The sequence below is a fragment of the Hyperolius riggenbachi genome, chromosome 5 (genome assembly GCF_040937935.1).
Source record: "Hyperolius riggenbachi isolate aHypRig1 chromosome 5, aHypRig1.pri, whole genome shotgun sequence".
NCBI lineage: Eukaryota > Metazoa > Chordata > Amphibia > Anura > Hyperoliidae > Hyperolius > Hyperolius riggenbachi.
In genome coordinates, this window is record NC_090650.1 from 261,348,760 (window position 1) to 261,370,547 (window position 21,788).

Here is a 21,788-nt window from a genome sequence, read left to right on the forward strand (position 1 = left end):
TCTGGGGACTGAGATGGCAATTCCAGAACATTGTACTTGTTCTTCTGCATGAATGCCTTAGTTGATTTTGAGCAGTGTTTAGGGTCGTTTTCTTGTTGAAAGATCCAGCCCTGGCGCAGCTTCAGTTTTATCACTGATTCCTGGACATTGGTCTCCAGTAACTGCTGATACTGAGTGGAATCCATGCGTCCCTCAGCTTTGACAAGATTCCCAGTCCATGCACTGGCCACACAGCCCCACAGCATGATGGAACCACCACCATATTTTACTGTAGGTAGCAGGTGTTTTTCTTGGAATGCTGTGTTGCTTTTCCTCCATGCATAATGCCCCTTCTATGCCTGAATAACTCAATTTTAGTTTCATCTGTCCACAGCACCTTATTCCAAAATGAAGCTGGCTTGTCCAAATGTGCTTTAGCATACATCAAGCAGCTCTGTTTGTGCTGTGGGCGGAGAAAAGACTTCCTTTGCATCATTCTACATACAGCATCTCCTTGTGTAAAGTGCACCGAATGGTTGAACGATGCACAGTGACTCCATCTGCAGCAAGATGATGTGGTAGGACTTTGGTGCTGGTCTGTGGGTTGACTCTGACTGTTCTCACCATTCGTCGCTTCTGTTTATCCGAGATTTTTCTTGGTCTGCCCCTTCGAGCCTTAAAGTGAACCCGAGGTGAAAATAAACTGATGAGATAAACAATTATATTTATTCTCCTACTCCTAAAAATGACTTTTAAGAAATCCCAGTATTTTATTTTATATTTAAACATTTAGAAAGTAGATTGAATGTTTTGTTGTCTCTGCTCAGTTGCAGTCTATTAAGTGTCCCTAAATGAAAATACATGAACTATATTGACCCTTTCTCTCTCCATCTGCTCTCAGAAATATGTAGAAAATGTATTTTGCCACAAAAAACTTTTATGGTTGTAATTTGCTTATCAGTGATGTTTACTATATTCCTGACAAGGTTCTGACAAGACAGAAGCTGTCATTTCCAGCTTAAAAAATTAACTATTTCAGGCAGCAAAATAAAACAAGCAAAACACCCTGGTTATTAACCACTTTACCCCCAGCGGTACGAATTTCTCCGCCCCTTTTTTCCCTCCTAAAAAACCAGGGACGGAGAAATCCGTACCTTCCACGCTACCGCCGCTGTCCGCGCTCCCGCCGCTCATGCGCGCGCACCCGCCGCTCGTGCACGCCGCCGCCCGCTCGCCCGGAGATCAATGAACGGGAAAATCCATTTCCGTTCGTTGATCTAGCCCCCGCAATGATCTGCTGCTTCTTTCAGAAACAGCGAGATCATTGTGAGTCTCCCAGCCTCCTACTGCTTCCTGTAAGCGTCCTTCCGGACGCTTACAGGTCGCATGTAAACAAACACTCTGTGGCCATCTTGTGGCCAAATAGTAAACTACACCCTAAAAGCATTTTACATATACAAACATTACATTTACACAATAAATTAACTCATTACCTCCCACACTCCCCAATTTTTTTTTTTTTTTTGTAATTAAAAAAAAAAAAAATACAATAAAAAACAAAACATAAATAGTTACCTTAGGGACTGAACTTTTTAAATATTTATGTCAAGAGGGTATAACACTGTTACTTTATAAACTGCGGGCTTGTAATTAGGGATGGATGTAAAACTGAAAAAAATGCACCTTTATCTCCAAATAAAATATTGTCGCCAAACATTGTGATAGGGACATAATTTAAATGGTTTTATAACCGGGACAAATGGGTTAATACATTTCATGGGTTTTAATTACAGTAGCATGCTTTAGTTAAAAACTATAATGGCCGAAAACTGAAAAATAATAATTTTTTCCCACATTTTTTCCTATTTCCCCATTAAAACACATTTAGAATAAAATAATTCTTGGCATAATGTCCCACCTAAAGAAAGCCTAATTGGTGGCAAAAAAAACAAGATATAGTTCATTTCATTGGGATAAGTAATAATAAAGTTATAGACGAATAAATGGAAGGAGCGCTGAAAGGTGAAAATTGCTCTGGTGGTCAGGGGGTAAAACCCCTCAGTGGTGAAGTGGTTAATATGTTTAGTACTGTACCTACACATGTTTATCTCATCATGTCACATGTCACCTCGGGTACACTTTAACTTCCATTTCCTCAATATGTTCCTAACTGGGGAAACAGACAGCTGAAATCTCTGAGACAGCTTTTTGTATCCTTCCCCTAAACCATGATGGTGAACAATCGTTGTCTTCAGGTCATTTGAGAGTTATTTGGAGACCCCCATGTTGCTACTCTTCAGAGAAAATTAAAAGAGGAGGGAAATTTACAATTGACCCCTTAAATACTCTTTCTCATAATTGGATTCACCTGTGTATGTAGGTCAGGAGTCACTGAGCTTACCAAGCCAATTTGAGTTCCAATAATTAGTTCCAAAGGTTTGGGAATCAATAAAATGACAACTGTGCCAAAATGTATGCACCTGCCTAATTTTATTTAAACAAATATTGCACACGTTCTGTAAATCCAATAAACTTCATTTCACTTCGCAAATATCACTTTGTGTGTCTCCTATATGATATATTTAACAGACATTTTTTATCGTAACAACCAACGATTTATACAGGAAAATCATGTTGATTAACAAGGTTGCCCAAACTTTCGCATCCCACTGTATGTACATGGTGCTATTTGGGTATTTTATTACTGACCTGATGAAACAGAAAGTGGCTTTTCTGTGAAATGTGTCATCTTGTATCATTTTATGCCTCCTCTATGAACAATAAAGTACTTTTGTCATACACCCTATTGTTACATTAATATATTATTTCCCATATCGCCGCAGCGCTGCACTCCAGCACTGCATGTGATGACCTCTTTCAGAGACCGTGTGACAGCCACCCCTCCTCCCTTGCATAGTACCGAGTGAGAGAGTGGCGTCACGCACACACTGCCTTTGATGATTCACGCCGGCCGCCGACCCCTCCCACCTGTCACCACCGCCAGCTGACTGCTCCTATGTACTGATGAAGTGGATAAGGCTGGAGCGATCGCAAGCCTGGTACCCGGCGTAAGAAGGACACAGTCCTCTTAGGCTGATCCTTCTAGATGGCCACCATACATCAAGTGAGACCTGTCCTGGCTAGGAGGGCAGCTGCCAGCTTTTATTGTTGACACTCAGAGCTCTCTATTCTTTTATTTAACAGTGTTCCAGGGGATATCTTTAGAGCTGCCTGAATCCAGGATTGCCTGATCGCACCATAGGGGCATTTTTCCTCACCCCCCACATTGCTCCATCTTTTTGATAGCTCAGACTCAAATAGCAGTTACTCCTCTTATAGCCTGAGGAAGCGGGCTTGGACCCGAGAAACGCGGTGCAAATTTTGGAGTTACGAATAAAGTATTTTTGCTGATAATTGACTGCTTTGAGTCTATTTGGGGAGGTAAGTCTACCATTGCCTCCCATCTTAAACTGATTTTAAGCTTTTTATTCTGCTTTTGGCCCCGCTGTTTAAATATTAATCACAAGCAGGGATGAAGTTTTACATTCAATTTTAGGTAAGTTTACAGCTCCACATGTTGCAAAGTGGGAAAGAGAAGGGCAGACAAGCCCGGCAGACTGCAAAATAGGTGAGTTGAAAAAGAATGTGGGTGACGATGGGAGAGAGTAATGTACGGAAAATAGCATACAGTATGTTTAAAAGAATAGAGTCTGTGTGGTCAATGTGTCTATACTGTATATATTAGGTTCCAAGCCTAGATCTCTGAATATCTCATTGAAATACTTTCAGAAAAGTTGGAATTTGCACAAACACACGGCCCAAAGTAGTTCTCAATCTTACATGGTGACAGATGTGGGGGACCTAGTCTTCTGATACTACTCAGAGGTCAAAAGACCTTGAGAGCTAACTAGGGGGCTCTGGTCCCTTGTCTATCTCAGTGCTTTCAGTTGACTCTGATGGCAGCCTTAGGGTAAACTGATTTTTACTAGCTCACTACATGAACACTTTTACTTATATTACAATAATACACCACAAGCTTTTTCTATTTATATTAGCATAGCATCTCAGTATTTGTTACTTTTATTTTGTTACAATGATTTTTTTATATTTCACACAGAATCGGTATGCCCAACGCGAATACCTGTAGCCTCAAGGGACGAGAAGGGGTTTGAGCTGCTTGTAGGAATAAACATTGATAAAAAAGGGAAGAAGATAACTGGGTCATTGATCTCAGAAAAGGCATATCTTCTTACAACAGATGTAGACCTGACTGAAAATACCAGGTACAAGATGACTGGAACTCTAAACACTTCCAGTGTGAATGTGTCTATATGTTTTGCTTAAGATGTAGGTATACTTAGACCAGACATAGGGGTATATTCACTAAACTGCAGTAAGCACAATACTGTAAAGTCTTATGCACTATGAATAGAGTGTAATGCATGGCATGTAATGTATCGCATTGTACACTACTCATCGTGCGGTAAGACTTTATGCACATTATTCTGCTTACCATAGTTTAGCGAAGACATCCCATTGGTGAGTAATTTTGTTAGGAAAAGTGCCTATTGTTGATGCTTGGGAAAATGTACCCTGGGATGTCTGTGAGGCATCAGAACCAAAAGAGTAGTGTGCTCTACTATATGTGCTATTGTGTACTGGGAGACTAAGCTATAGAAGAATGGCCTATACTTGTTATGAGTGGAGATAATCAATAAAATGCTAATAATCAAATGCAGTAGGTACTGACTTCATTCGGTCCAACTCCAGGCAGTATAAATTTGCATACAATGAATCTAAAATCAACTAAATAGTTAGCATCTCGTTACCATCCAAAAAGCCAGTCCTAGACTTTTTGCTGCCTGAGGCGAACTTGTGAGGATGCCCCAGCCACCCCCTCCCCCCATTTGGAATGATCACAGAGCACCAAACAATTTACTCTGCTTCATGTAATATTCTCATTCAGCAAGGGTGCATATGCAACAGCTTAAGACATGAAATGCTGTAGCTCAACACAATAACACACTGGCTGGCTGCAAGTCTGTGACAAACTAACTGCTCACCCTCAGCCAGTCAGCCATCCTGCATTCCTTCTCAGTCAGGACAGCAGTGCCACCTCCTCCCTTCAGCCATACAAGTCAAATGAATCACTGCTGCTCTCCTGCCTGCCTCCCTCCTCACTCAATGTCAGTGATGACCTCTTCACCTCACTCGCTCTCCTCTCGCTTCTCCTCTTACTCATACGGCATGCTGTAAGTGTAAACACACAGTACAAACATGCCTCCCCTGTAATCTCCACACCTGATGCAAGTGTTTTACCTTGCTTCATGAGAGAACCGGCTCTGACCATACCTAGCTTTGAGCCATTCCTTTATAGACACCCCTCCACATACACAGTACTTCTAGACCTTTGCACTGTACAGAAACTGAGAAGAACACTGTCTCAAAGCAGGAGATTTGGTTGTGGGGCTCTACAGGAATCTAATTGACACCAATGCTAAATATGGTTAATTGGGCACCCAAGTGGTGTGTTGGGCGCCCGATGTAGGAATAGTAACTAATTGGCTGCATAAGTACCAGTAGTGGATCAGATGCTGTATAGGTTTTTAGTAGCGTACTAACTGATCAGCTACAAACAGCTGGCGCTAAGCAGGAAGTTTGGATTAGGCATTAGAAAGGGGTTTTGTTTTAGGCATTAGGTGGAGGGGTGTTTTGGTTTTAGGTACTGGCCTGGGAGGGGAAATTAGTTTTAGGCACTAGCAGGGGGGATTCGTTTTTGGCACTAGGGGGAGGGTCCAAGCGAGAATGGGTGCTGGGTGTGTCTATAGTAAAATATCTGTAATTTAAATTATCAATATTTTTATTATTGGTAACTCCTGTGTGTCCAACTCATGTAGTGGCTGCACTATATATATTGTGGTTTGCAAAAGTATTCGGCCCCCTTAAAGTTTTCCACATTTTGTCATATTACTGCCACAAACAGAAATCAATTTTATTGGAATTCCATGTGAAAGACCAATACAAAGTGGTGTACACGTGAGAAGTGGAACGAAAATCATACACGATTCCAAACATTTAAAAAAATAAAAACTGCAAAGTGGGGTGTGTGTAATTATTCAGCCCCCCTACTTTGTAGAACCACCTTTTGCTGCAATTACAGCTGCCAGCTGTCTTTTAGGGTATGTCTCTACCAGCTTTGCACATCTAGAGACTGAAATCCTTGCCCATTCTTCTTTGCAAAACAGCTCCAGCTCAGTCAGATTAGATGAACAGCAGTTTTCAGTTCTTGCCACAGATTCTCGATTGGATTTAGATCTGGACTTTGACTGGGCCATGCTAACACATGGATATGTTTTGTTTTAAACCATTCCATTGTTGCCCTGGCTTTATGTTTAGGGTCGTTGTCCTGCTGGAAGGTGAACATCTGCCCCAGTCTCAAGTCTTTTGCAGACTCCAAGAGGTTTTCTTCCAAGATTGCCTTGTATTTGGCTCCATCCATCTTCCCATCAACTCTGACCAGCTTACCTGTCCCTGCTAAAGAGAAGCAACCCAGAGCATGATGCTGCCATTACCATATTTGACAGTGGGGATGGTGTGTTCTGAGTGATGTGCAGTGTTAGTTTTCCACCACACATAGTGTTTCACATTTTGGCCAAAAAGTTCCATTTTGGTCTCATCTGACCAGAGCACCTTCTTCCACATGTTTGCTGTATCCCCCACATGGCTTATGGCAAACTGCAAACGGGACTTCTTATGCTTTTCTGTTAACAATGGCTTTCTTCTTGCCACTCTTCCATAAAGGTCAACTTTGTGCAGTGCTTGTCTAATAGTTGTCCTATGGACAGATTCCCCCGGCCTGTGAGTTTATGTGGACGGCCTTGTCTTGGTAGGTTTACAGTTGTGCCATACTCCTTCCATTTCTGAATGATCGCTTGAACAGTGCTCCGTGGGATGTTCAAGGTTTGGAAATCTTTTTGTAGCCTAAGCCTGCTTTACATTTCTCAATAACTTTATCCCTGACCTGTCTGGTGTGTTCTTTGGACTGCATGGTTTTGTTGCTCCCAATATTCTCTTAGACAACCTCTGAGGCCGTCACAGAGCAGCTGTATTTGTACTGACATTAGATTACACACAGGTGCACTCTATTTAGTCATTAGCACTCATCAGGAAATGTCTATGGGCAACTGACTGCACTCAGACCAAAAAGGGAGGAATAATTACGCACACCCCACTTTGCAGTTATTTATTTGTAAAAAATGTTTGGAATCATGTATGATTTTCGTTCCACTTCTCACATGTACACCACTTTGTATTGGTCTTTCACATGGAGTTCCAATAAAATTGATTCATGTTTGTGGCAGTAATATGACAAAATGTGGAAAACTTTTGCAAACCACTGTACTATACACTGTTCTGGTGCCTGCTAGGTGAGGCTGTTGGATAGCTTTATTCTAAGCATCTGAGGCATGCATATCCATTACCAAAAGTACATGATAGTTTAAAAGAAATGTAATAAAACAATTAGACTGATTCACTAAGTTTCTGCAAGGCTGAAAACCACTGAAGGAGATAAGTGATGCTGCATGCTTGCCTTTAGTAATAACAGTGCGAAGGCTGTTGAAAGCAGTGGTGTAACTATCATGAAAACAGCCCTGCAGCCCCAAAGGGAACAAACTGACCACAAAGATGGCAACATAGGAAAATGCCTTGATTAACCACTTCAGTACCAGCAGTCTCTGGCCCCTTAAAGAGAACCTGAGCTAAAAATAAAAATTCAAAATAGCCATAAATAGGTCATACTTACCTACTGTGTAGTCTACTCCTCAATCTCTTTCTCCTCTCCTGCGTCCCATTTGTCCACTGTAATCAATGGAATTCTCCGTCCATTTTAAAAATGGCCATTACCCCATAACAGCTTCCTGGTCAGCACACTGTTAAAGGGGCACTATGGCGAAAAATTTTAAAATTTAAAATATGTGCAAACATATACAAATAAGAAGTACGTTTTTTCCAGAGTAAGGCTGCTTTCACAGTGGGACGTTACAGGCTGACGTTACAGCAGCCTGTAACGCAGCCCAACTCACAGTACTGAAAAATCAATGGGCTGATCACAGTGCCCATGTTGTGTTACAGTGTAATGCTGGACATTGTATGAAAGTGCAGCATGCTCTGCGCTCTAAGCGGTTTTAGCCGCGTTAGACTGTTTGCACATGCTCAGTAATTTGTTTTTTTTAATTGTTTTGTGCAGGAGAGGAGGAGGGGAGAGTCCGCTATTGCGGCCAGCCACATGGCTAATTATTATTCACTGCACTGCAGTGTTTACTTCCTGGAGCGGCCGCTGATTGGCTGGCGGCACCACGTGATGCAGAGTGTTCCAATCACGTGGTCTCCACCGGCGCATGCGTCAAAAAGTATGCATCACGGACGCATCAAGAGCCGCATAACGCAGTTCTATGTAGCGTCCTCCTTTACCACCACCATGCGTTGCGTTAGGGGACGTTATGCGACCTTAACGTCCACTCTAACGCAACGTCCAAGTTTGAAAGAGCCCTAAAATGAGCCATACATTACTTTTCTCCTATGTTGCGGTCACTTACAGTAGGTACTGGAAATCTGACAGAAGCGACAGGTTTTGGACTAGCCCATCTCTTCATAGGGGGTTCTCAGGGACTTATTTTTTTTCAAAAGCACTTAATGAATGACAGTTGCTCTGTCCAACTGCCAAAAAACTGTGTAGCGGACAGGGGAGCATGGCCAGCATCATTGTTTAAATCCTTTTTAGGGAATATCTTTATAAAGAATAAAAGCCTTACTGAGAATCCCCTATGAAGAGATGGACTAGTCCAAAACCTGTCACTTCTTCAGATTTCTACTACCTACTGTAAGTGACAGCAACATAGGAGAAACTGCAAAATATTGTCAGAACTGAAAGGGATCACTGTAAGAAGAAAATGGTGAGCTTCTGAGAGGAGCTGACGGTGAGGTTAGTATGTAATATTCATTTTCAGCTACGTCATGTGTTTACTTTAAATAATTTTACTCACTACAGGTTTCCTTTAACGACCAGAGACTGCTGGTACAAAAAAACGGGGCTCCCTGATGTCATGCCGCACGGACCCGTCACTCTCGCCACTCCACCATTGCTAAAGCCCACTCGCTCTTCTGTCTCTATGACAGCAGAGCCCTGTGAACCGGTCAGGAGCTGATTTCATTGGCTCCTAGCGTGAGTGGCGGGAGAGCAAAGCGATCGTCAGTAGAAGGTGGGTCCATGCAGCGCGCTAATTGAAATCTACACCCTGGCAGAAAAAAGTGCGTAGGTTTCAATTGGCATGGCCCAGAAGTGGTTAAAAAGACTGGACACTATTTTGGCAAAACTCTAAGGCCATAAGTACACTATAGCTTTACAGTTTTGCAGTTTTCTGCAAATACAGATGGTTGTGTGCTTTGCACAAACACAGGGCAATTGTGTTGCAGTACTGACTGGGACTGACTGTATACTGAATGAAAAAGACCGGCACCGCTGTCTATAGTTAAAGCTCTTCATTAGCACCCAGTGGCAGCAGTGACAGACCGCCCCCTCTGTTTACAAAACCCTTCTTAAACTGCTCATAGCCTATGAGCAGTTTCAGAAGGGTTTTGTAAACCGAGACAGCGGTCTGTCACTGCTGCCACTGGGTGATAATGAAGAGCTGTAACTAAAGACAGCGGTGCCGGTCTTTTTGCTTTGGATGGACTGTTCTCCCCAGGAGGCACTGTGGTGAGACCTGGGCACGCTGCTTTCTCTCTTTGGAATGGTGCTCCCTTCCTTCAGTTTTTCTATACTGAATGAGACAGCATTGCTTTGCAATTACAAATGCATCCAGTAGTACACTGTCGGAATGCACAGCTACACAACGCATAAGTGTATCCTTTAGACAGTGCAGTCTATGCAACTACTCTACGTTCCTGAGTATAGAATACTGATACGCATTGCTGAATCATCTCAGAAATGCGTAAGTGTGCTCAAGCCCTCAGTATATACTTTGAAAACATTATTACATTGTCATCCATCAAAATAGAGTATAATGTTAATTTAGGTCTTTTTTTAACTTTGTACAAAGATACTTCAAAGAAAGTACATAGAACCAGTTTAAATATTGGTTACAACCAATATCTGTCACAGTCATACACGCAGATATGATACTGTAGTTTTAAAATGGTTAAAGTCCAGATTTTCTAGCAATGCAGACTGGGAGAGCAAAACCATGCAAACACAGGGAGAACCTAAAAACAACAGCTGATTGGGCCTTTGGTGGGAATTTAACATAGATCACCTCAGGTGCAAGAGAAGTATGCTATTTACTTACCAACCATGCTGCCTGGAAGAATGGCTTGTAGATGCAATGAGCTTCTGGAGAAGAGAAATGGTTGTCGGGAAGTAGGACAGCAAGAGGATAGTACAGTGGGATGCGAAAGTTTGGGCAACGTTGTTAATCGTCATGATTTTCCTGCGTTGGTTGTTATGATAAAAAATGTCAGTTAAAGCGTTTTAAAACCCTGACATAATATTTGATAAAAACATGTTTTCCTACTTTTTATATGCCATATGGTTATCATATTTGCATTTGTGCATAAATATTATTCATTTATAAGTTATAAGTTTCCAAAAGTACAGTTTTTTGCTTTGTGAGCTGACTTTGCATTTTATTAATAACTAGTTTTATTAATTCAGGCAGACATGCTTTGACTCTCTTTTTGTGTCCAATGCTTCTCCACAGTCAGAGAATGTGTCACATTCCTTACTTGATACATTTAAGTAAACACAAGATTACATTATGTAAACTTCAGATGTGGCATGCTCTGCTGGCAGGGAAGCTTCTAAAGCCTGTGTTTAACCCTTTGAATGATGTTCTAGTAAAAAAAAAAAATGCTGGTTGTATATAATATGCTGTGAATAATCTATTAGAGCAAAGAAGAAATTCTGGGTTATATTCCGCTTTAAATATATCATATAGGAGACACACAAAGTGATATTTGAGAAGTGAAATGAAGTTTATTGCATTTACAGAAAGTGTGCAATAGTTGTTTAAATAAAAGTAGTCAGGTGCATAAATTTGGGCACTGTTGTCATTTTATTGATTCCAAAACCTTTAGAACTAATTATTGAAACTCAAATTGGCTTGGAAAGCTCAGTGACCCCTGACCTACATATACAGGTGAATCCAATTACAAGAAAGAGTATTTAACCACTTGAGGACCGTGTGGTTTACCTATGATCTGTGCTGCGTCGGCTATTCAGCCTGCAGCACAGACCAGATTTCAGGCAGGGCGACCAGACTTCCCGCCTTTTTTCCCCACTAGGGGGATGTCCTGCTGGGGGGTCTGATCGCTGCCAGCTGTTTGAGGGTAGCGGGGAGGGGGGCTCCTCAAAGCCCCCCTCCGCAGCGCTATTCCCCCCTCCCTCTCCTTCCCTCGCTCCTGTCCTTTCTATGGGCGGTACAGGACGGCGATCCGTCCTGTACAACCTCTGATAGGCTTCAGCCTATCAGACGGCGGCGATCCCCGGCCATTCAGAGGCCGGGGATCGCTGATCTCCTTTACGGCGCTGCTGCAACAGCAGCGCCGTAGGATGTAAACACAGGGGATTTCTTCCCCGCGTGTTTACATTTCGCCTGCGAGCTGCGATCGGAGGCTCGCAGGCTGTTCATGGAGACACCCTCCGTGAACTGACATGGACCGTTTCCATGGAAACCCACTTACGCCCAGCCGAGGCGGTCGTTAAGTGGTTAAGGGGGACAATTGTAAGTTTCCCTGCTTTTTTTAACAAATCAATTTTTGTTTTTCAATAAAGAAAGCAAGATACAGAACTGACATCACTGAACTCCTACATGCAGGAGAGAACAATAATAATAAAGTAACAGTAACAAATGATAATAGTCTCATGCTTTATCATTACAATGAGTATTATATAAACCATTACATATAAATAACAGAGCCAATGTATAGTACATAGTATATAGGTCATTAATATGAGCAAGTATACCTATCATGGAGAAGGAGAAACAGCGCTGCCAAGGAAGGAGAGAGCAGAGAAAAAGGTAAACAAGAGTGAGGAGAGAAAATAATAGAAGAAGAAGAAGAAAAGAGAGAGGAAAGAAGAGAAGACTCCAAACCCATTCCCCGGCCCATCCCTAGAAACTACCAATAGCACAGATTAACACATTGTATGCAGCAGTATAGAGAAGTGATGCATTACATTTCTGGGTTAGATCCAGCTGTGGTAATGTTGTTATACCATGGTGCCCAAATTTGAATGAATCTTTGTGGACAGTTTCGATTTTTGTATGTCATTTGATAATAGTGGAAGGGCTATATTGACAGTACGTTTCCAATAGTTTATAGATGGGATGGTATCTCCCTTCCAGACCCTTAATATTTCCTTCCGAGCATAAAGGCATAAAATACGTACCAAATATTGAGTATGCTTATTACATGAGGGTTCGTCAAATAGGCCTAGTAGTGCTAGTTTAGGTGTACAATCAAAATGGGAATCTAAAATTTCATTTATAATAATAAATATATTGTTCCAAAAAGAGTTAATTTTATCACAGCTCCAGAACATGTGGAAAAAGGTGCCATCTTCTATGGAGCATTTTGGACATATTGGATCGTTTGCACTGCAGATGCTATGCATCCTCACAGGAGTAAAGTATGTTCTGTGTAAGAATTTGACCTGTATCAGTCTATCTCTGGCTGCAATGGGAATTTTCACAAAGTCTTCTGAAATATCCTCCCAGTCAGTGTTATCTAGGCCATTAACATCTTGAATCCATTTTTCTTGACAACGAAGAAGTTTGTCATTGTCATTGTTATAAGATAGGATTGCTGAATATATTACTGATAAGGGTTTGTCTAGATACTGTGTCATAAGGAGTTGTTCAAGAGCATTTGCTTCCAAAGTAGGGGCACCATCGGGAAATTGTGCTGAAAAGGCATGTCTAAGCTGTAGATAACGGAAGAACATTTTATTGGTAATGGGGAATATTTGCTTCAAATCATTAAAGGTAGAGAGTGAGCCATTATTGATAATGTGTTGTAGATGCTTTGGCCCAAATTTTGGGGTCTGGAATTTGCGTGAAGTGTTGCAGGTTAGGATTATCTCATATAGGGGTATAAGGGGAAATTTGGTTTCCAACCTAGGTATTTAACCACATCAGACCAGACCTTACAGACTGTTTGCATCAGAACAGTACATCATTCATCATTTGAGGTGCCTCTAAATAGTAATAGCGTAAGCCTTTCGTAGGAGCCTAAACGGGCTGCCTCTACTACCACTGCAGGGTTATATTTATCTTGTGCAAACCAACATCTAGCTGTGACTAATACTGCCGCGTAATAGTATAGTTGCATATTGGGAAGGGCCAGGCCCCCTTGATCTATGGGTAGCTGTAATGTGTTAAAGAAACTCTGTAACAAAACTGTCAGCCTTATTTCTTCTATCCTATAAGTTCCTATACCTGTTCAAATGTGGTCTAGCTTACTGCAGCCTTTTCTAGTTGCACAGTGGCTGTGTTATCTCTGTTATATAATCTAATCTTCTCTCTTCTGTCGGCTCTGTTGGGCTCAGGCGGGAATTTGCTGTCTGCTGTTACCTATCACAAGCTTTTGTTTGTTAATACTGTCTAAAACTGGCAATTACAAGCCAGGATTGCAGCAGGGAGTGGCAGAAACAGCACAGAGGGGCCCAGGAGAACACAATTAACAGAATGGTATGCTTTTTATTGTAAGAATTTTAGAGTACAGGTTCTCTTTAGGGGCAATTTTAGGGGTCTGACCCGTCCAGATAAAAGTTGAGATTAAGGAGTGTAGGTTTTTAAAGAATTTCTTGGAGATTGTAACTGGTGTATTGCAAAGAACACATAAGAATTTAGGTTGATAGATCATTGTAAAATATTGATTTTCCCAATAAGGGAAAGTGGTAGGTTTTTTCCAGATTTGAGTTTTCTTCCGAAAAGCCTTTACTACCGGTTCAATATTGAGCCTATAGTAATCTTGAACATGACAGGTTATCAAGATACCTAGATGTTTAAATTCTGATACCCACTGCAAGAGACTGGGGGACATAGTAGGATGGATATTATCCAAAGGCATGATGACAGACTTATCCTAATTAACCTTAAGCCCAGAAAATGACCCAAAGGTTGTAATGATTTCTAGTGCTATAGTTAAAGAGTGCTATGGGTCACCCAAGTAAAGTAAGGTATCGTCTGCATATAGAGATATTCTCTCTTCAATACAACCAATTGGAATTCCCCGGATTTGGTTAGATTCACATATAAGAATAGCCATGGGTTCAATTGCAAGAGCAAATAGGTATGGGGATAGTGGGCATCCCTGACGAGTACCTCGATGTAGTGGAAAGGGTTCTGAAATAGTATTACCAGTACAAATCCTGGCCCTTGGTGGCTGATACAAGGCTTGGACCCAGTTAATAAATTTGTTGCCAAACCCATAACGACTTAAAATTTCCCACAAGTATGGTGTAACGAGCGGCGGGGACACGACCACCGCCGTCCCCGCCGCTAAGCTCGAGACCCCGCGTGCTGGCTTGTCGCCGGCGCATAGCATCAGAGCAATGCGCGCGTGCAGCCAGCAGCAAGACCTTTACGCGTCTCGCAGGCGCGTCAGCTGACCAGCTGGTCGGCTGACGTCACAGGGAGCGCTGCTCGCTCCTGATTGGCCGAGCTGGCGGGGGCGTGTTTGGGAGTCCCCTGCCAGCATAAAGACAGCGAGCTGCCATTAGCTCGCTTTCTGTCGTTGCGAACACTTCGTGCTAGCCCTCAGACCTTAGACTAGTATCCGGGTGTTGAAATCAAGGACTTCACACCAGATTAGGAATTGTATATGTATATTATTTGATTACCTGTGTATGATTCTGGCTACCCTCTGACCTCGCTACTGCTGATTGATTCTGTACTTCTGCCTATCTGCCTCTCTGTTGCGGAACCTCTGCCTGATTACCGTTTACTCTCCTGCCTCACGATTCTGTACCGATACTTACCTCTCTGTTGCCGAACCTTGCCTGTCAGACCATTCTATTCACCAGTGGGCTCTAGCCACTAGTGAGGTGTGCTTTCTGTTGGAACCCACCAGCTGCTCTGGTTAGGTCTCATTAAACCAACCAGTTACTGTTGCACCAAGCACTTACACTTTGCATCCTTTTAGCTATTCTTGTATTATTGGTGATACTGCAGATCACCACATAATCAGGAATAGCGTCTCTATTATAGGTGATTCTGCAGATCACACATAATCAGACATCTGAGTTGCAGCACCCGATCGTTACATATGGCCATTCCAATGAGTCAAATGCCTTCTCGGTGTCCAGCGAGGCAACAACCCTACGGCCGGACCCCGAGGATGGCACAGAGATATTGATAAATAACCAACGCAGATTAATATCTGTGCCCTTGCCGGGCATAAAGCCTGATTGGTCTTCATGTATTAATGTAGTTATTACTGTTTTGACCCTATTGGCTAGTATTATTGCAAGGATTTTGGCATCCGTGTTTAACAATGATATTGGTCTGTAAGACCCACACTGAGTTGGATCCTTCCCAGGCTTAAGTATAAGTATTATTATAGCTTCCAAGAATGACTCAGGTATAGGATGTCCCTCCAGAACCCCATTAAACAAGGAGCAGAGTTTAGAAGCTAGAATTTCAGTATAGCAATGGTAAAATTCAGAGGGCAGACCATCTGAGCCAGGAGTTTTATTAGGTTTAAGCTCGGCAATGGCTTCTTGAACTTCCTCAATGTAAATTAATTTGTCAAGTAATAAACTGTGTTGCTCCGAAAGGTTCGGCATATCAATTTCCCTGCTCTTTTAAATTTCTCTGAAGAGTAGCAACATGGGGGATCTCAAAAAAATTCCAAATGACCTGAAGACAAAGATTGTTCACCATCATGGTTTAGGGGAAGGATACAGAAAGATTTCTCTGAGATCCAGCTGTCTGTTTCCACAGTTAGAAACATATTGAGGAAATGGAAGACCACAGGCTCAGTTCAAGTTAAAACTAGAAGTGGCAAACCAAGAAAAATCTCGGATAAACAGAAGCAACGAATGGTGAGAACAGTCAGAGTCAACCCACAGACCAGAACCAAAGACCTACAACATCATCTTGCTGAAGATGGAGTCACTGTACATCGTTAAACCATTCGGCGCACTTTACACAAGAAGATGCTGTATGCAGAGGAAGCCTTTTCTCCGCACAGCACAAACAGAGCTGCTTGAGGTATGCTAAAGCACATTTGGACAAGCCAGCTTAATTTTGAAATAAGGTGCTGTGGACTGCTGAAACTAAAATTTAGTTATTTGGGCATAACAAGGGGCGTTATGCATGGAGGAAAAGCAACACAGCATTTCAAGAAAAACACCTGCTACCTACAGTAAAATATGGTGGTGGTTCCATCATGCTGTGGGGCTGTGTGGCCAGTGCAGGGACTGGGAATCTTGTCAAAGCTGAGGGACACATAGATTCCACTCAGTATCAGCAGATTCTGGAGACCAATGTCCAGGAATCAGTGACAAAGCTGAAGCTGTGCCGGGGATGGATCTTTCAACAAGACAACGATTCTAAACAGTGCTCAAAATCCACTAAGGCATTCATGCAGAAGAACAAGTACAATGTTCTGGAATGGCCATCTCAGTCCCCAGACCTGAATACAACTTAAAATCTGTGGTGTGAGTTAAAGAGAGCTCTCCATGCTCGAAAGTTACCAAACCTGAATGAACTAGAGGTGTTTTGTAAAGAGGAATGGTCCAAAATACCTTCAACCAGAATCCAGACTCTCATTGGAACCTACAGGAAGCGTTTAGAGGCTGTAATTTCTGCAAAAGGAGGATCTACTAAATATTGATTGTATTTCTTTTTTTTGGTGCCCAAATTTATGCACCTGCCTAATTTTGTTTAAACAATTATTGCACACTTTCTGTAAATCCAATAAACTTCACTTCACTTCTCAAATATCACTGTGTGTGTCTCCTGTATCAACCAACAATTTATACAGGAAAATCATGACGATTAACAACGTTGACCAAACTTTCGCATCCCTCTGTATGATGTGTGGGACAGTGTTGAAGGGAGTGGTCCATATCATCCAGCTATCTGTGACCATATGCCTAATACTGACAGGAAGGCAGCATTGTGTAGGAAATTATATTTTTTACTATTGTTTTTGTTTTATATTCTAAAATGAAATCATTCATTATCTCTTTAGCTTAATTTGTCCTTTAAATAATCTATTTGAGTATTATACAATCTTATATGTCATTATGTGCCCAACAGAGAAATTTTCCCAGAAGGCTTGCCTCCCTCCTATGTATTTGTGGCTACCATACGCTTGCAGGCTCCTGAAACACAAGCGGTTATTGATCTATGGAGAATACTGTCCAAAGCAGGAGAGGTGCAAGCGGCTGTCACTCTAGATGGCACAGACAACTCTGTTATCTTCACTGTCACACAACTTGATGGAAATTTCCAAGTGATTAAGTTCAAAGATCCCAAATTAGAGGTAAGAACAAACATACACAGGTACTCCTAGACAGGTATAGCTACAAAGAGCAGAAGATAATATTCTTGATTGTCTTTGGACTTTAAAAATAAACTGGTTCTGCAAGTGCAAACTGATGCAAGCATGGCAAGGAAGAAAATATAAGTTCCCCACAGATGGGCAGAAAGTAAAACCAGGTCTTCAGAAATTGTTAAAAATTAGATCCTTTTAAGCCCAATCTAAACGATACGATTCTTTATACAATTCGATTACGATTCTATTTACGATTCGATTGAATCCGACATTGTTTTGCAATTGCAAATCGAACTGAATCTAATCGAAAGCCGATTGGACATGTCGGATTTAATCGAATCGTAAACAGAATCGTAATCGAATCGTACAAAGAATCGTATTGTGTAGATTGGGCTTAAAAGCTCATATATTATTTTGCTAACAGGGACAATAAATGTAAGTTCGCTAAGCCATTTTTATAATATTGTTTGCTGAATTTTGCCCCTCTGCTTCCCCCATGTATTTTAAGATGTGGTAAACAACTGGTATTGATATCACCTTGCTGTATGCCCTCACTTGGTAATGTCAGCAGAGATGTGATCAAATATTCCTGTCCCCACAACAACCACAGGCTTTGTACTGTATTGTAGATGTAGCACGAAGCCAGAGAGTCTTGTTCTCATCAGACTTTCCCAGTCATAGTTTGAGTGACAAGAAAAATAGAAAATTGATTGAGCGGACCTAATGTTTAACCTCCCTGGCGGTTTATTTATTTTGCCAGGGAGGCTGCGGGAGGGTTTTTTTTAAATTAAAAAAAAAATATTTCATGCAGCCAACTGAAAGTTGGCTGCATGAAAGCCCACTAGAGGGCGCTCCGGAAGCGTACTTTCGATCGCCTCCGGGAATCGAAAGTAACAAGATAGGCCGCAATGAGCGGCCTATCTTGTTTCGCTTTCCTCGTCGCCATGGCGACGAGCGGAGTGACGTCATGGACGTCAGTCGACGTCCTGACGTCAGAGCCGCCCGATCTAGCCCCTAGCGCCGGCCGGAACTGTTTGTTCCGGCTGCGCTGGGCTCGGGCGGCTGGGGGGACCCTCTTTCGCCGCTGCACGCGGCGGATCGCCGCGGAGCGGCGGCGATCGGGCAGCACACGCGGCTGGCAAAGTGCCGGCTGCGTGTGCTGCTTTTTTCAGAACTCAAATCGGCCCAGCAGGGCCTGAGCGGCGACCTCCGGCGGCATACCCCGAGCTCAGCTCGGGATTACCGCCAAGGAGGTTAATAGACATTTATGTGTATATCAAATCTAATGTCTAATCTATCTTTTAAACCAAGGCAAACTTAATGCAAAAAATTAGATACCTACCTATGAGTGGGAAGTTTCTGGATCCTCCAGAGGCGTCCCCCTTTCCTGCTGAAGATCACTGTCGCCACGATTGGACCCTCGGGATATATCTGACAAGGCGTGTATCAAAAAAGGGCGCCTGGAAAAAAGGGCGCGGGGTATAGCCGAAATTTTAAGTTTTAATGCAAAACCATATTTTTCTTTTAAGGGGTTGTAAACGAAAATTTAGTGCTAAATAGATTAAATAAACGGAAATGAAATGGCAAAATACCGTCTATAACAACAAACGAATTCTGAAAAAAAACGTCAAATAGCGTCTATAACAAAAACGATATTTACTAGGGCTGCTCGGTAAATTCCACGGAATTGTTAATTCCGTGATTCCGGACAGAATTAGATCAATTCCGATTCCGGTAGTCGGAACAGAGTTGTTAAACCTCTCAAACTGAATTCCGCGGAAATTTTTCTATTTCCGCGGAATTTTCCAGGGATAACACACACAAAAAATCTCTCCTCTCTCTCCTCCTCTCCTCCTCCTCTCTCCTCCTCCTCACATGTAGTGTGGTTGGTGGTCTAGGAGGTAAGACAAATACCTACTACACACTGAGACCTGGGTTCAAATCCTGGCTAAGGTATGTAAGCTGGCTTATAAAAAAGTACAAATCCTTAATCATGCTACTTTTTCTATTGAATTGATCATAATGGTACATGCATTGGTATAGCAATGCAAAAGTAGGTTTTACAGATATTTTACTGTAATTATACCTAACTGTAGGCTCACACAGATCTCTCCCTATCCCTATCCCTAACACCTAGACCTCCTCTTTATTTAAATATACATAATTTAATAAATTGTATATATTACATGTATTGTGCTGTAAATATACCTAACCTTACTCTCACACAGGCCCTCCCTGTACCTATCCCTAACCCCTAGACCCCCCTGGTGGTGCCTAACCCTAAGACCCCCCTGGTGGTGCCTAACCCTAAGACCCCCCCTGGTGGTGCCTAACCCTAAGACCCCCCTGGTGGTGCCTAACCCTAAGACCCCCTTGATGGTGCCTAACCCTAACCACCCCCCTGGTGGTGCCTAACCCTAACCACCCCCCTGGTGGTCTATATTGCACTGTAACTATACCTAACCCTCCCTGTACCTAACCCTAACCCCTAGACCCCCCTTAGTGGTGCTTAACCCTATCCACCCCCCAGGTGGTGCCTAACCCTAACCACCCCCTGGTTGCGTATATTATACTGTAATCATGGGCGTAGGGCCCGTGGTCGCAGGGGTCACTGTGGCGACCGGGCTCGCCTCCTAAAGAGGCGGGGGAGGGGCCTGGGGGCCTGGACCCCCCAAGTGTTGAAATCCCGGGGACTGGCTCCCGAAGGCAGAGCAGGATGCTGCAGCGGAGCAGCCAGTTTCTCCCGGAGGCAGAGCAGGGCTACGTCAAGATGGCTGCCGAAGCCCTGCACTAGAGACTATTTGTGTCTCCAGTACAGGGCTTCAGGCGCCATCTTCCCGTAGCCCTGCACTCTGCCTGTCAGCGAGGGAGAAACTGGCTGCTCCGCTGCAGGATCGTCGCTGGAGGAGCTGCACGAGGGAGGCTGGTTGCACGTCGGGGAGCTCATGTCAGAGGCTGGCCAGGTGAGTGAATTTTTTTTTATTTGTACAGGTTTATTTTCTGGTGACTGCCCCCACATAACGATTATTTTCTGGTGACTGTCCCCACATAACGATTATTTTCTGGTGACTGCCCCCACATAACGATTATTTTCTGGTGACTGCCCCCACATAACGATTATTTTCTGGTGACTGCTCCCCACATAACGATTATTTTCTGGTGACTGTCCCCACATAACGATTATTTTCTGGTGACTGCCCCCACATAACGATTATTTTCTGGTGACTGCCCCCACATAACGATTATTTTCTGGTGACTGCCCCCACATAACGATTATTTTCTGGTGACTGCTCCCCACATAACGATTATTTTCTGGTGACTGTCCCCACATAACGATTATTTTCTGGTGACTGCCCCCACATAACTATTATTTTCTGGTGACTGTCCCCACATAACGATTATTTTCTGGTGAATGCCCCCACATTGCGTTTATTTTCTGGTGAATGCCCCCACATTGCGTTTATTTTCTGGTGAATGCCCCCACATTGCGTTTATTTTCTGGTGAAAGCTCCCACATTGTGTTTATTTTCTGGGGAAAGCTCCCACATTGCGTTTATTTTCTGGTGAATGCTCCCACATTGCGTATATTTTCTGGTGAATGCTGCGCACATAACGATTATTTTCTGGTGACTGCTCCCCATAATGCGATTATTTTCTGGTGAATGCTCCCACATTGCCATTATTTTCTGGTGAATGCTGCGCACATAACGATTATCTTCTGGTGAATGCTGCGCACATAACGATTATTTTCTGGTGAATGCTGCACACATAACAATTTTCTGGTGAATGCTGCGTACATAACTAATATTTCCTGGTGAATGCTGCGCACATAACAATTTTCTGGTGAATGCTGCGCACATAACAATTATTATCTGGTGAATGCTGCGCACATAACTAATATTTTCTGGTGAATGCTGCGCACATAACGATTTTCTGGTGAATGCTGCGCACATAATAATTATTATCGGGTGAATGCTGCGCACATAACAATTATTTTCCTTCAGACTGGCATCTTGCTACTAATTGCCCTATTTCCTCTGGGTGCTGCGTATGTTTGCAAAGTGAACGTGGCAGCCATGCTGCTGGAAAGTGGAATTGATATAGCCATGCCATGCACAGCTATGGGGATTTGGATATGTGTGTGCTTCGGGTGTTGCGAGGGGGGGAGGGGCTGTTGTTGCCGGGAGGGGGGGCCCACATCCAGATTCCGCATCGGGGCCCAGAGGTTTCTAGCTACGCCACTG

General features: G+C 42.8%; 1 protein-coding gene across 1 annotated transcript in view; it reads left to right on the forward strand.

Annotated features, from left to right (window-relative positions):
- Window positions 1-21,788, forward strand: part of LOC137519378 (collagen alpha-1(XXI) chain-like) — a 128,691-nt gene that overhangs the window by 25,214 nt on the left and 81,689 nt on the right. Inside the window, exons 4-5 of the mRNA XM_068238334.1 lie at window positions 4,097-4,262; window positions 17,307-17,532. Coding sequence (XP_068094435.1) covers window positions 4,097-4,262; window positions 17,307-17,532 — 392 coding nt within the window. The remainder of the gene's footprint in view (window positions 1-4,096; window positions 4,263-17,306; window positions 17,533-21,788) is intronic.